The sequence below is a fragment of the Tachysurus fulvidraco genome, chromosome 4 (genome assembly GCF_022655615.1).
Source record: "Tachysurus fulvidraco isolate hzauxx_2018 chromosome 4, HZAU_PFXX_2.0, whole genome shotgun sequence".
Classification (NCBI taxonomy): domain Eukaryota; kingdom Metazoa; phylum Chordata; class Actinopteri; order Siluriformes; family Bagridae; genus Tachysurus; species Tachysurus fulvidraco.
The window spans coordinates 27,658,102-27,674,863 of record NC_062521.1 but is presented as its reverse complement, the minus strand read 5'-3'; the positions used below and the strand labels follow the sequence as shown (position 1 = coordinate 27,674,863).

Sequence of the window (16,762 nt, the reverse complement as noted above, 5' to 3'; positions counted from 1 at the left end):
TGAACATACCCTTGGAAAAATCCCAACTGAAGAGTCCCCTGTGTTTCATCCCCATGGCAGGTGATATGTTCCTTCATATTTTTTTTGGTAATACCTTTGCTGACCCCTGGACTTCACTATATGGTGTGGTGCAATGGTTCATGGTCCTTAGAGAAGGCACCTCAGCCACACTGAATAAAATAAATAGTTTGACACATATGTTCTTATCCATAGTTAATGATACTGAACAAGCTCTGCAGTTTGTCAATGGTAAATTAAAGGCTATGAGAGACGTAGTTATTCAAAATAGGACATCTTGACTGCAGAGTGGTGGTGTCTGTAAGATGTTTAACACCGCATTCTGTTTATTTATTTCTAATAATGTTCTCATCACCACCAATATCATTCAAAATATGCGAGAATCTGGTTGATCTGTAGGTGCCCTATTTAACATTTTCATGGCAGTTCCACTTAGTAAGATGAAGTCATGCTTTTTGTTAGAGAAGACCACCCTCTGAACTCTGACATGCACAGCCGCACAGACTTAAAGGGTGACTGGTATTTGAGGTTGGGACCTAAGAGGGCATTGATATATTTTGAATATATTTTTGCACTCTCTGTCCTGGGATGACTGTGTGACATTTGTTTATGACCAAATCTTATGACCATCTCATCCTTTGTTTTGTCCTATTCTTTCTGTTCTGTTTTGATAAACCAAACACATACATTCTAAGAGTTTCTTTTTCTATAATTTAGATAATCATTTTTTAAATAAACTTATCAAACTGACAATAAGCATGTCAACCACCATGTCAGTTTCTTCTGACATATTTTGTTTATCATTAGATATCACTGAATATTACACATATCTTTTTTAGAAATACTCCCTGACACCAGCAGAGGCAGCAGCAGCAGAACCACTTATCAGGCTTCTTCACCAAGTGAATCAGAGAAATCTAACAGATTTACACAACTACAAATATGATTGAATGCCTCAGTGCTGCTTGTTTAGCCAACGCATATGCATTGTTTCTTCTACTTACAAAAATCCTGCCTGTCTTTTGTACTGTACATTTAACAATTGTGAATTTTGCTACACAAATCAAGTTTAAATTTATGGCATTTGGCAGAAGCTTTGAATCATTGAATCATTCAAAACTGGTTCAATAGGATCACAGTCTGATAGCATCAGTCTAAAACATAGGGAGGAAACATAGAACATTTTTAAATACATATTACAAACCGGAAAAAATAAGCACTAATTTAAGTTAATTTCAGGAAGACAGAGGCTCACGGGAAGTTCATTTCACTACCTTAGTGCCAGAACAAAAATCTTGATGTCACACACCGCTCAAATATGCAACAAGTAGAAATTACAGACTGCCTCAGACGGACTATTTGTCACTGCTACACTGGAATAAACTTCATGTCAATTAAGACAATCACCCTTATCATTATCTTCTTACAGACAATAAAAGGAGATGACAATGAATTAGCTCAAAAATATATATTATTTTATATATATATATATATATATATATATATATATATATATATATATATATATATATATATATTTTTTTTATTTTATTTTATTTATTTATTTAACAAAAATATATAAAAATATTACAGCCATAACCAACAGAAAAACAAGTAACAAGAATCAATAATGTTTGCAATCAAATGATAGAAGATCAGGGGTGGTTTTTAGCCCTTTTTTTAGGGTGGCTCCAGCCCCCTGTCTGTGATCTCAGCCACCCTAAAACTAAAAACTATAATTTTTACATTCATAAATAAGCAATTAAAATTACGTAAAAATGCAGGACATGTCGTCAAAAATGGCATTAGAAAACCACTTTTTATCTGACACATACAATTGGAAAGGCTTACTGTAATCACAGCTAGCTAAAGCTGTAGCAGTATAAAGGTCCTTCAACATTTCAATGATATGGCTTCTCTCTTGTATGAATGCGTTGGTGACTTTTTAAATTACATGATTGTGTAAAACTCTTGCCACATTGTGAGCAATGATATGGCTTTTCTCCTGTGTGAATGCGTTGGTGACTTTTTAAATTATATGATTGTGTAAAACTCTTGCCACATTGTGAGCAATGACACAGCTTCTCTCCTGTGTGAATGCGTTGGTGACTTTTCAAACTACTTGAATGTCTAAAACTCTTCCCACATTGTGAGCACTGATATGGTTTCTCTCCTGTGTGAATGCGCTCGTGTATTTTTAATTCACTTGATGTTCCAAAATTCTTGCAACAGTGTGAGCAAACATAAGGCTTCAATCCTGTGTGAATGCGCTCATGGACCTTTAAAACATTTGCGATTCTAAAACGCTTCCCACAGTATGAGCAGCAATAAGGCTTTTCTCCTGTGTGAATGAGCTCATGTTTTTTGAGATACCAACTGCGAGCAAAACATTTTTTACACTCTGAGCACTGATACGGCTTTACTCCTGAGTGAAGAAGCTGATGACTCATTAAGCTATTTGGATGTCTAAAACTCACACTGTGAACAGCAATATGGTTTCTCTCCTGTGTGAATGTACATGTGGTGTTTGAGATGATTTGGGTTGGCAAAACTCTTCCCACACTGTGAGCAATAGTGACTTATCTTGCCCATTCTGCACAAATCACTCTGTGGTGATTAATTGCGTGAAGACAGCCAGATGACTATGTTTCACTGTGTAGCAGAACAGTAGACAAAACATCTTAGATTATTAGGTGCTAAATAACTATCATGTGCTTTATTCATCATCACAGAAACTGAAAAGTCACAAGTAAATAAACAAGGCCAAAACTCATGCTGAAGAGATTAGTGCTATGTAGAATGCTATCCATGTTCAGTTAAATATACAGCTCCCTCAAAAATAGAGCTGCAAACAAGTGTCCTGGACAAGAGTTTTAAGGTTAGGTTGCATGGTTTCTGGTCATTTAGTGGCTTGACAGGTAAAATCTAACTTTGTTCTTTAGCAATACTATGTAAGAGAGGATTCTTTTTTTCTAATAACAGAACCATTCCATAACTAATCATATGCTGCCAAAATATAAGTATAACCCATCAACCCTCAGCATAAAGACTATTGTTGCAAATGTAATATTTGAAAGTAACGATGATTAAATAAACACAAAAGTCTAAGAAACTGCATCATCACAGTAATGTTTAGAGAATATCAAATTAAACACGTTATTTATTTATGTGATTTATCTAAAGAAAGAAAGAAAAAAGACTTACCAAGTTGGAGTGATCTTTTTCTTAAATCCCAGTAATTTCTCAGCAGTCTTCTCAGTGAGGACCTCAACTAAAATGTCAGGGTGTCTCCTTTAAGTACACCTGAGGACAAAGACACAGTCCAACAACAGGCCATTACACAGCCATTAGTCAACTATTAGCACCTTTATTATCTGAGACTGGAGTGTGGCAGGTACACGTCTATAACTATCTGGTCTATTACAGATATGCAAAGTGACTGGAGGGATTGTTCTTATATCAGTGTATGGAGAACAAAATATTAAGAATCTTATATGTAACTAAGTGTATAAGATCCATACAAAAATTCTGCTACATCAGCGTTACACATTAGGACAAACTAGTCTAATACACAACATATTTACACTCACTACAACTGAGAAAATACTGTAACATTTAATTAAAATAAAATGGAGCAAACTTTGGCATTGCTGCACACACTGACATGCAGAAACAAATGTGTAAATACATTAATCCTTTGTAGCAAAGGATTAATCCGAAAACATGTGTCACTAAGGGGCAAGTATATCAGTATAATTACTTCAGGGGGAAAAAATAGTAGAAGGGGTGAACTCTGTGGAACAGAAAGTAGATAAGATTAGAAAGGATGAAGTCAGGAAGGCTTTGAAGAGGATGAAAAGTGGAAAGGCAGTTGGTCCTGACGACATTCCGGTAGAGATCTGGAAGTGTCTAGGAGAGGCAGCAGTGGAATTTTTAACTAGTTTGTTCAACAAAGATTAAGAAACGGAGTGGATGCCTGCACGTCACCCTTATTCTTAAAGATCGGCACTAACACACTCCTCCATATGTTAGTGCCGATCTTTAAGAATAAGGGTGACGTGCAGAGTTGCAGCAACTATAGTGGGATAAAGTTGATGAGCCATACAATGAAGCTGTGGGAAAGAGTAGTGGAAGCTAGGTTAAGGAAGGTGGTGGAAATTTGTGATCAGCAGTATGGCTTCATGCCAAGAAAGAGCACAACAGATTCAATTTTTGCTCTGAGAATGTTGATGGAGAAGTATAGGGATGGTCAGAGGGAGTTGCACTGTGTGTTTGTAGACTTGGAGAAAGCGTATGACAGGGTGACAAGAGAAGAGCTGTGGTACTGTATGATGAAGTCAGGAGTAGCAGAGAAGTATGTCAGAGTGGTGCAGGACATGTATGAGAGGAGCAGGACAGTGGTGAGGTGTGCCGTAGGTCAGACAGAGGAGTTCAAAATGAAGATGGGACTGCATCAGGGATCGGCTCTGAGCCTCTTCCTGTTTGCTATAGTGATGGACCAATTGTCAGAGGAGGTCAGACAGGAGTCTCCTTGGATGATGATGTTTGCAGATGACATTGTGATCTGTAGTGAGAGCAGGGAGCAGGTGGAGGAAAACCTGGAGAGGTGGAGGTTTGCGCTGGAGAGAAGAGGAATGAAAGTCAGTCATAGTAAGACTGAGTACGTGTGTGAATGAAAAGGAGGGAAGTGGAACAGTAAGGTTACAGGGTGAAGAGGTGAAGAAGGTACAGGAGTTTAAGTACTTGGGGTCAACAGTCCAGAGTAATGGAGAGAGTGGGAAAGAAGTAAAGAGAGTGCAGGCAGGTTGGAGTGGGTGGAGAAAGGTGTCAGGAGTTCTGTGTGATAGGAAAATATCAGCGAGAATCGAGGGGAAGGTGTACAGGACAGTGGTGAGACCGGCCATGCTGTATGGTTTAGAGACAGTGTCAATAAAGAAGAGACAGGAGTCAGAGCTAGAGGTAGCCTAGCTGAAGATGTTGAGGTTCTCTTTGGGAGTGACAAGATTGGACAGGATTAGGAACAAATACATCAGAGGTACAGCTCATGTTGGACGTTTGGGAGAAAAGTTAGGGAAGCCAGATTAAGATGGTTTGGATATGTTCAGAGGAGGGAGAGTGAGTATATTGGTAGGAGAATGTTGGACATGGAGCTGCCAGGCAGGGGGGCAAAGAGGAAGGCCAAAGAGGAGGTATATGGATGTAATTAATGAGGATTTGAAGCTAGTGGGTGCAAGTGTTGAGGATGCAGAAGATACCCACATGGAAAGAATCTATATGTGGATATATGCGCATATATGAAAACTATATGTGGCATATATGCGCATATATGCTGCATATATGCACATATATGGCAATATATATGCTGCATATATATGCCGCATATATGCGCATATATGCCACATATAGGTTTCATATATGCTGCATATATGCACATATAGATTCTTTCCATGTGGGTATCTATGGCAGGATCATTTTGTAGCTCATATCTCATTTTGGCAACTGTGGATCCATACTAATGCTTTTCTTGCCTCTTATTTCCATAACATTATTTGGCAAGCGATCGACCGCTACAGCGTTGCGTAGTCGATGACGTTATCCGCATGCGGCCTAGCGCGCTGCGTAGTTGATGACGTCATCCGCATGCGTCCAGTGTGCTGTATTTCATTTTTGGCGATAAAAGCATTAGAGAGCCGCTATGTCCTACTTGAATGGACTGAGGGTGAGGATAGAGGGGTCCATAGTATTTTGCCCCTCGGCTGAGTCCGTAATTTCTCAGTTAGACTTTTTTGAAAGGACTGATAAAACCGAGAAGCTGGAATGGCGAAAAGGCCGCCAACCGGCCGGTGCACCGAGCAAGAATTATTCAGTAAGTTACACGCAAACTTTCTGATGTTATATAGTTAAATACCACATTAAATGGTTTTGCTCATACTTAAAGAAGTATAAAATGAATCTTGCTAGGTACCTGAATATAGTTTAGCTTTCATGTTAGCCGTATGCTAATTTGCTTTAGTCCAAATGTTAGATTTGGTAAACATGATTAGACAAACGTTTGCAGTTCATGAGAACATTTAAATTTTATTGCACCAGAACTTGAAAAAACTCTCCAAATTAAACTGATCGAGACAGAGAAAGATGGCACACAATGGCAAATAAAACGTCCTCACATCCCAAACTCAAAGTACAGTGAGCAGCAGGGGACGACTGAGAAGGCTTCAAAGAAAAAGGTAACTGACTTGGTTATCTCTCTCTCTCTCTTGTTTCTTAATGTGTAGGCATGTGTGTAGATTTGTAATTGTGTCATCTATGATGATTTTATGTGCTTTGTTGACAAGATGTATATGCAAGGTGGTGTAAAATAAGTTAATAAGAGTTGGGCTAATCAGTTTGTTTCTCTCTCTCAAGGTTCACAATAAAAAGGGAGGGGCTTCCAAATACAAGCACCAGGAGGAGGGTCATGACAGACTTTCAAAGAATAAGGTACACTACCAGTCTGCATCCTGTGTGTGTTGTTACATTACAATACATTCATGATGAGTAAGATTTTTATGGGGGATAAGGGAATCTTATTTGTATAGTGTTTTTTATAAGACACAAGTCCTGATGAAACCTATAGTATAATAATAATAATAATAATGTCTTATTATTTTGTCTTCTCTAGATGCTACGTTGAAGAAGTGGCCAGCAGCCAGCCGAGGGACAGATAGGCACATCTATTAATTCGAAGCTCACGGAGCTGAGAAGAGCAAAAAGATATATTTTTTTTCTGTTCAGTTTTTTGTCTTATTTTTGTTCTTGTACTTTTTTATTGTTCTTGTAAATACATAATGTACAGTACATTTCTATATTTTGGACTTTTATTTATGGCGCCTAGCAGGTTTTTTTTCTTATTTTTGTTCTTGTACTATATTTTTTGTTTTGTACTATTTGATTGATCAGAAGTAAATAAATAATGTACATTTCTACAGTTTGGACTTTTATTTATGTTGCCTACCAGCTATGGATTTTAATTTTACTATTATATAGGTGAACATATAGGTGCATAATATACGTGTATATATGTACCTATATAGGTATATGTATGCGCGCATATATGTACATATAATATAGGAAAACGGCCAATTTTATATATGTCACATATATCAAAAACCTATATCAAAACCTATATTGAAACATATATGTTTATATAGGTTCTTTCCATGTGGGTAGGGATAGTTGGAGAGAGATGATTCGCTGTGGCGACCCCTGTAGGGAAAAGCCGAAAGAAGAAGAGCAATATAGAGGAATTTGAGTCACAGTAACATATTGGTTTAGTTTGACATTTGTATTGTCTGAATAAGTTTCAAAAATAAAGTATAATCATCACATTATTCATACTTTAAACCATTTATCAAAAGAACACTAGAGTCTAATTTATATATTTGTTATGGAAAATACAATTTTCATACAGTTTATGCTGTACATTTATGGACATTCTCTGTAAATTAACAACCCAGCTGTTATTTTTCCACATTATGCCAATAATGACTAAGTAAACATCTCAGATTTTCACTAAAAGTTACTATATTTTTTATGTGCTTTTTATTTTTTATATAGAAATGTATGTGAAATTAACAATTATCTGCATCAAACTTGTTGTTCATTATGTAAAGGGTTTTGACCTCACAAGTCATTTTATATTTATGTTTACTTTTATATTTAAACTCTGCAATTCTGCACTCAAATTTAGCATCTGAGGGAAAAATAAACTGCATTTAAAACTCGGAAAAACAGCACAAATAAGTTAGAAAATCCCACACACACACCATCATTCAACATTCATGTGAATTTAAATAAATGCAAGATAATTATGAGAGAATAAAATCACCAGTCTCCGTCTGCACACGATGCTACTGAGCTAGTGATGGCCACTGCAGTTCGTGAACGAATCGTTCTTTTGATTCGTTCTAAACAGTTCGCGTCTTGAGTCAGCGCTGATCCTCAAGTTACTAAAGTTACTCACTTTAGTCATGCCTGACAGCTCCTCCGACTCTAAATAAACTAATATCGGGGAGTATATGTAACTCCTGTACACTGAACTGAGACATGTTGTGCTGAGAGAACTGTGAGCTCGAGCTGTTGATACTGCGCATGCGTGAATAACAGAACTGATACAGCGAATCAACAGTACACTGAACTGAGAACTGTAAGAAACGTAAGTTAAGATTAAATAAAGTTATGATTACAAATAACTTTTCAAATGTGTTAAATTGATTGTATTAATATCTGCCGGCAGCGGCGGGATGAAAGAATTTACGTGATGACGTCATTGTGAATTAAGAACCAGTTCGCGAAAAAGAACCGAACTTCCAACCGAACTACAAGCGGAAGTTCGGTTCTTTTTCGCGAACTGGTTCTTAATTCACAATATATATATATTCTTTTTCGCGAACTGGTTCTTAATTCACAATGACGTCATCACGTAAATTCTTTCATCCCGCCGCTGCCGGCAGATATTAATACAATCAATTTAACACATTTGAAAAGTATATACAACAGTTTTAAACACATTTAAAAGGATCTATATATATATCCACGGTGCACCAATGATTAAGGTCCCACCTTGCTTATTTATTCATTACAAATAAAAAAATCTTTAAACTCGCATTTCGCAGTCAACCGGCTACAAAATATGACATGTCTACCTTCAGCATCAAGACTATTGTTGCAAATGTAATATTTAAAAGTAACATCACACTTAATATTTTTAAGGACTATAAAAACACGTGAGTCATTCTCTGAGATGGGTTCCTTTTGGGTCATACCTTTTGTTGTGTCTGCGGGCAGAATAATAATAATAAGAACGCGACACCATCGTTTGCTGTGTAATTCACGTTATTCTTTTACCGAACCGGAACTGAATGCAAAATATCAATACATCACTATAGGACACCACTAGGGGGCAAGCTTATCACAAAACTATGAAACCCCATAGTACATACATTACACTTTCCTCCCCCACTAGATTAATTATACCGAGAAACATGAAATACAAAACCAAAACGTACTGTATAACATCAACAGGTACTCCAAAAAAATGTTTCTAATTAAACATAGCTACAAATCAAGCCTTTGAGGAGGTTTTCTAGATCTCTCAGGATAACGTCTCTGTAAGCCTAGGTGAGATTTAGGTGCAGGTGCAACCGGCACTGTGACATCTGGTTCATCTTCATGCGACTCAGATTCATTCACGTTAACTGATGTAGGAGGGGTAGTGTCGACAGCATTGTTGTCCTTGACATTCAAATCAGGGGCAGGTAAAGGTGGGGATTTTGTCTGGCAATCCACCAACTGATCTACATGGCGTCTCCAAGTGTTCTCTCCAACCTTCACTGTGTACGTCAAGGGTCCAGTTCTGGTGGTGATATTACCTGGTTGGCACTTTTCCAATCTGTAGTCGGGTGCTAAGACCTCTTGTCCAACTCGGAAATTGCTTGTAGGTCTATCCTTCATCTGCTCAATTTGTTTGTTTTCCACGTAACGACGAACATTGGGTTTGATGAGATCCAAGCGAGATCTTAAGTTTCTCTTAAGAAACATCATCGCTGTTGTTTGGCCTGTCGTGGCATGTGTTGCATTTCTGTACATGAAAAGAAAGTTGTCTATTTTGTGTTGTAGTGAAATGCTGTCATTGTCCATTGCTTTTATTGCTTTCTTGAAAGTCTGTACAAACCTTTCTGCCAAGCCATTAGTGGCAGGATGGTATGGTGCAGAAGTGATGTGTTTGACACCATTCAGCTTCATGAATTTCTGAAACTCGTCTGAGACGAACTGTCATCCATTATCTGTGCATATCTGCTCTGGCAACCCGTTCCTGGAGAATATTGTTCTCAATACCGAAACAGTTTTCAGATGTGGTTGTCTTCATCGGAACAACTTTAGGCCATTTAGAATGTGCGTCCACGGCGATCAAGAACACGGAGTCCCTAAATGGTCCAGCAAAGTCAACGTGCACTCGTTGCCATGGTGTTGACGGCCATTCCCAGGAATGCAAAGGAGCTAATGGTGGACAGTTCTGGGTCCCTTGACATCCAGGACAAGCCTTTGCCAGATCCTCAATCTGCTTGTTGATTCCTGGCCACCACATATAACTACGTGCAAGATTCTTCATTTTTACTGTGCCCAAATGCCCTTCAAGTAATGTGTCCAACATCTTACTGTGCAATTTGGAGGAAATAACAACTCTTAATCCACACATCACCGTCCCTTGACAAACAGAAAGCTGTTCTCTTCTCGCTGAGATTGCCGGATACAGTGAGATGCCATGTGCTGGCCACCCGAGAACTGTGATGTCATAGACTTTGGACAATGTGGGGTCATTACGGGTTTCTTTCTGAATAGTGGCATTTGTTACAGGTAACTGACTCACAATTGTGGTGTGAAACACGTCAGCTGGATCCACACTATGTGACTTGTCTGTTGACTTCAGTGGCAGACGTGACAAGCCGTCTGCGTTGCCATGTAGTTTGGTGCCTTTGAACTCAATATAATATTGGTGAGCACCCAAGAAGAGTTACCAACGCTGCAGCCTAGCTGAGGCCATTGCTGAGACACCCCTCCGCACATTGAAGATCGAGATCAAGGGCTGATGGTCTGTGATCAGAGTGAATCTTTGACCATATAGGTAATGGTGGAACTTTTTTACACCCCACACAAGACAAAGTGCTTCTCTGTCTATTTGTGCGTAGTTACGTTCAGCTGCCGTTAATGATCTTGATGCAAAGGCTATCGGTTTTTCTGTGCCTTCTGGAAACTTGTGTGACAGCACAGCACCAATTCCATACGGCGATGCATCACATGCCAGCCTGATGGGTATGGATGGATTGAAATATGTCAGCACTATATCAGAAGTTATGAGCATCTTGGTCTTTTGGAAAGCTTTTTCGCAACTGTCTGACCATTTCCACTGTGTTCTTGTTTGCAACAGTGCGTTCAATGGGTGTAGCACGGTCGAGAGGTTTGGAAGAAATTTGTGATAATAGTTCACAAGTCTGAGATATGATCGGATTTGAGACACAGTGGGTGTGGTGCATTTAACACAGCTTCAATTTTGTCCTGTGTCTTGTGTAGACCATCTTTGTCTATCACATGACCACAATAAGAAATCCGAGACTTGAAGAACTCACATTTTTCTTTGTTAGCTCTTAGTCCATACTCACACAGTCGAGTCAGCACACGTTGTAGGTTTTGGAGGTGATCTGCATCATCCTTCCCTGTTACAATGATATCGTCCAGGTAACACTGCGTTCCTGGAATACCCTGCAGCACCACAAGGCAGGGGCTGATGCAATTCCAAAAACAAGACGGTTGTACTGATAGAGCCCCTTATGTGTGTTGATGGTCAAGAATTTCTTGGATTGCTCATCCATCTCCATTTGGAGGTATTCTTTGGCCAGGTCAATTTTTGAGAAGTGTTCTCCACTGGACAAGGATGCGAAAATATCTTCAATGTGTGGCAGGGGGTACTGTACTGGATGAAGAGCTGGATTAATGGTCACTTTAAAGTCGCCACAAATACGCACATCCCCTGTCTTACCATTTTTGATCACAGGAACTATGGGCGTTGCCCATTCACTCCATTCAATTTTAGTCAGGATTCCTGTTTTTTTCCAAATGATCCAGCTCTGCCTCCACCTTGGGACGAATTGCATATGGGACTGGGCGGGCTTTAAAGAATTTTGGAGAAGTGTCTTCTTTTAACTCCAGAGTCCCTTTTATTCCTTTAAGTGTTCCTATTCCTTTCTGAAACACAGGTTCTGCATTTTGTACAATTTGTGATAAGGTCATTTGTGTCTCTTTGTTTGTAATTTGCTGGGACACATTCAAGTTTTTTATTGCGTGCCAGTCCAGAGGTATTTTCCTCAGCCATTCGCGTCCGAACAATGCAGGCCCTCCATTTTCCAGGACATACAGGTTGAGCTGTTGCTGATTTTCTTTGTAATTCACAGTTACTGGTAATTTTCCTTTTGGAGACACATTTTCACCAGTATAAGTCTTTAATATCACTGATGTCTGTTGCAGTGGTATTTTTGAAAACAGTCGTTTGTAATCAGCTGCTGAGATGACCGATAAGGCAGATCGAGTGTCTAACTCCATCTTGAGTTTAACACCTGACACTTCTGACTAGAGTTGGAGTACTCGGACTCGCACTCGGACTTGTCACGCACTCGGGTAAATTTGTATTCTGACTTGACACAGAATTGAACATTTTGGACCCGGAAAATATTCCGAGTACAGTCGAGTCCTCGTTATCTGTAACAATAAAACCAGCATAAAATTGAGATGAGAAATTACTTAATGTCTCCCCGTTTGTCATTTTGCTGCACCACACCGGCAGGCAGCAGTAGCATCATCTTATGCTGGCAGACGAAACACACACATCACTCACTGGATATCAATGTGTGGCTAGGACGATGTCTTCAAAGTCAGCAATAATTTGTTTTGCTTACGAAAATCATAAAGAATTTATTTGCAAGACATTCGGTAAAAAGAAGCACTCTGTGGATTGCAAATTTTGCAAAACAACTCTTACTGATGTTTCTGGCACGACTTGTTCAGAGAAAATTCTACCGACATGTTCAGAGAAAACATAAAAAAAGGTAAGTTGCTTATTATAACTTTTATACCCATTTAAATCCAAATAACATTGTTAGGGCTGGGCGATATGACGCTAAATATATACTGGGCCCGCGCGCACAAACTTAAATCATGCAGACAGAAATGAGGCGACCTCAATGTGAATCAGTGATGAATTATCTAATGGTTTTACACTTGCACGGTCAAATAAATTCACACACATCTTGTCAAAATGTAAGTTTGGCCGAGTTTTCATGTAAACAGTCGGTTATGTACATTGGTAAGATGTCTTAAGTGAATGTAAACAAACAGTTGGGAAAAATAGTCATATCAGTCAAATAAATCTGTTGCCGTAATGTTAACAAAATCACTCACTCACTCTACTGATAACTAACTTTATTAAATGTAATGAGAATCAATGTGCATGTCATACAGTGAAATCTGTTGTATTTTACATTTAATTGCTTTATTTAATTCCAGTAGTATTTATGCTTACTAATACTACTTGGACCTACTTGAGAAAACAATTATTGTGAAATAAGATTTTAGTATCGCCCAACCCTAAACATTAGCATTTGGTGATACCTGTCTTTAATTTTACAAAATAAATGTAATTCTTAATGTGGGAAATAATATAAACCCTGCTGATTGAGATTTGTTTTTTTACATTTCAGTAAGGAAATTAACATATCACCACAGAAATGCAGGGACTGTATATATAGTCCTTTTTAAATTTAAAATGATTTGCTCTTAATGTAATGTAATTATTTTCTGTCAATTACTTAATGTGATCTGAATTGCAATAACTAGTAAAATAGCTTAAACAAAACTTTGCAAAAAAATGTTTTAGGCACATACAAATAGACACATTTAGACAAATACCCTTGTTTTGCATGTACCTTCTGTTTTTGAATTAGCAAGTATTGTTAAAATTTTCTCCTTTTTTTTCCCCCAGAATAAGAGAGTACCAAAGACAGCAGCAGCAACCAACAGACGACTAGCCCAGCATTGCAGGATTTGCAAGACCAGAATTGACCAAACAAGCAGTGCAACTTTACGATGCAAGTTCTCCAAGACAACAAGAAATTCATAATGCCATCATTAAGGATCTCCTCATTGGCTGCACTTTACCTCTGTCAATTGTTGAAAATCAGCATTTCAGGCATTTCTTGAAAGTAATGGACAACAAATACACTCCCATTGCAAGAAAAACAATCACTGAAAAACACATTCCTTTGTTGGTTGATCAGGTGAAAGATTCAATTAAAAGGAAGCTCCAGACCCAGTCATCTGTGTCCATAACTGCTGACATATGGTCTGATCGAACCATGCGGACCTTCTTTGGTGTTACAGCCCATGGATTAAACCAAGATGAAAATCATCTGGAGTCCTTTCTTTTAGACTGTAGGAGGTTTTGTGGCAGACACAGTGGAAACAACATAGCCATGGCATTTGACGAGATCATTGAGGAATATAACATAGCAAGTAAAGTCAGGTACATTATTACTGATAATGCAGCCAATATGAAGTGTGTGTTCAAAGTCAAGCTGCCACAGGAAGAGCAGCACAGTGATGGCAGTGATGCAGAAGAGGAAAACTTGAATGATGAGAGTCTTTGGGAGGATTTGACCTGGGAAGACGAGACTATCATGGTGAGAACAAGACAAAGGCTGTCATGTTTTGCACATTCTCTGCAATTAGTTGTACATGATGGAATGAAAGAAGCCAAGGCCTTTTCTTCAGCACTTGCCAAAATGTCAAAATTAACCTCATTACTTCACACAAGTACTACATTTAAAGAACGATTTGAGGCTACATTTGGGACAGATAGATCAATTCCTGCAGCTACATCCACACGCTGGAACAGTACATTCAAGCAGCTACAGGCCCTTACAGCACTTGATCATAGGGATCTCACACAAATTTGCAGTTCAGACTTTCAACATGTTCTTTTTTCAGTTCGTGAATGGAATCAACTGAAGGATTTAGGTTCTGTTCTCTTTCCTTTTGCGGAAGCAACAGACATTACAGAGGGTGAGAAAATGGTCACTATTAGTATGGTGGTCCCCACTGTACTTGATTTAAACACTCATCTGCTCCAAATATCAGAGTCATGAAGTCATTGCTGGCCACTAGCCACAGCCCTTCAGCAATCACTTTTAAAGAGATTCTCTGGGATCTTTGTGAGAACAAAAATGATTGAGCAAAATGGGAAAGTGGACCAGTTCAATCATAATGTGTATTTCTTGGCGACAATGCTTGATCCTCAGTTTGGCTTGAACTGGGTTGATCTAGATGTAACCAACAATGAGAGTCCAGATTCGGTGAAGAAATTCAGAGAGGATATGAAAAGAACATTATATAGGTAATTATAGGTAATTCATTGTATTTGCTTTAATAACCTAAAAATGATTTGTCTGCATTTTATTCTGAAGCAAACTTCTTATTTGTCTACTATATACTCTGTATACTGCAGAGCATAAAAATATGCAGTACAGTAGGCATACAATAATGGTCCCTAGGTCCCTAAATCCAAATGTATTTTAACGTGTGTTATTTGTGCATGTTTCATATCTTTCAGATATTTTGACTGCAGAAGTTGAGGCCACAGCAGATGGAGACATGCTGCATTCTGGAAGTGATGCTGATGAAACCTCAGATCCTGCTCCTGGCAAATGCACACGACTTCTAGCTCGCTATCGAGCCCACATGCACCTGAGACACTCAGCTAAGGATGCATGCATTTCAGCTCAGATACACAAGTACTTTGATGCCATTCAAGACACAGACACAAATACAGCACTTGAATTTTGGTTGACAAATAGGGAGAGATTCCCACAGTTTTACTCTCTGGTTGTAAAAGTGCTGTCTATTCCAGCATCCTCTGCACCAATAGAGCATGTCTTTAGCAAAGGTGGCCTCAGCGTGAGACCACATCGTGCACACTTAACTCATAAAATGGTCACAGCACTTGTATTTTTGAAAAGCAATATGGCCCTGGTTTAGTGCTTGACTGTGCACTATAGTACATTTCATGCTCAGTGTTCATTACAACTCATGTTACAAGACCAGAGAGCTGTGTTCAGAAAGGAGATTGTTGTTGATTAAGCACCGTAATAAAGCTTTAAATTTGTTGTTATGACTAGCTGATAGATTTAAACTCTAGTTTGAGTATTTCCTCAGCCTATTTAAATGTGGGGGAGAGGCATTAAATAATTGAAATGTCAGCTTTAACTGAAGGACAATATAGTGTGATACAATAATAAAACGGGTTCATTTGTATTTTTATGCACTTGTAATACAATAAAAGTTCTACATTCTTTCTACTTCTTTTCTTTAAAACCTTTTTTGATAGGAAAGTAGTTCTGTTGACATAAAATAAAAATGTTCAATGGCAATGACAAGATGTAATAGTGGTATTTTTATTACGTTTTTATATTGTCATTGGTTTAATGGGTTGAAAGATTAAAATATCAATAGAATCTAAAAATGTACAATACGAATTTATAATCTTTTTTAATTTAATTACTTTCTGGACTCGGGCGGACTCGACTCGGACTCGGCCTTTAAGAACTCGGACTTCAGTCCAACTCGGGCCCTTTTGGACTCAGTTGTCGGAACTCAGAGCCGGTCTCCAAGTCGACACATCGCAGGGTGATCTCCACACTTAGACTTTGTGGTTACTAAAGACTGTTTTAGTTAAACTTAACTGTTAACTCTATAATTACTACAAAAATACTGAGAAAACTCCTCAGACCTGGATGAGAATGACTTCTTTATTGTGGTCAATCAGCCAACAAATTATAAGTGAAATTGCCAAATTAAAAGTAACAAAGTTGCCAAATTAAAAGTAACAAATGAAAACCCCCAAAAAGAGCATGTCATGCAAAATCAATCAAGAAAAACAAGAACTCTCGCGAAGTCCTTGCAAAAATAAAAACACCCACCTTGACCCACGGGCACGCGCGCGCACGCTCGCCCCCACGCACACACACCTTCGCCCCCGAAGAACCAGAAAAAAACCCTCAGATATCTTCTGAATATATACCCTGGCGCTCCTAGGAGCACAGGTGCCATATCACCTTATTTACCGGCATTACCTCCTATGTTTTCTAAATACACTGACCCA

At 38.5% G+C, this 16,762-nt stretch overlaps 1 protein-coding gene and 1 pseudogene across 1 annotated transcript; one reads left to right on the top strand and one right to left on the bottom strand.

The window, feature by feature from the left end:
* Positions 1–1,588: 1,588 nt before the first annotated feature.
* Positions 1,589–8,954, bottom strand: LOC113662987 (annotated as a pseudogene).
* A 12-nt stretch (positions 8,955–8,966) lies between these two features.
* LOC113662903 lies at positions 8,967–15,951 on the top strand. The gene is made up of 4 exons (XM_027178090.2): positions 8,967–12,228; positions 12,395–12,656; positions 13,589–14,998; positions 15,215–15,951. Exon 3 carries the CDS (start codon positions 13,812–13,814, stop codon positions 14,748–14,750), a length of 939 nt encoding a protein of 312 aa, XP_027033891.1. The 5' UTR covers positions 8,967–12,228; positions 12,395–12,656; positions 13,589–13,811; the 3' UTR covers positions 14,751–14,998; positions 15,215–15,951.
* Positions 15,952–16,762: the final 811 nt, after the last annotated feature.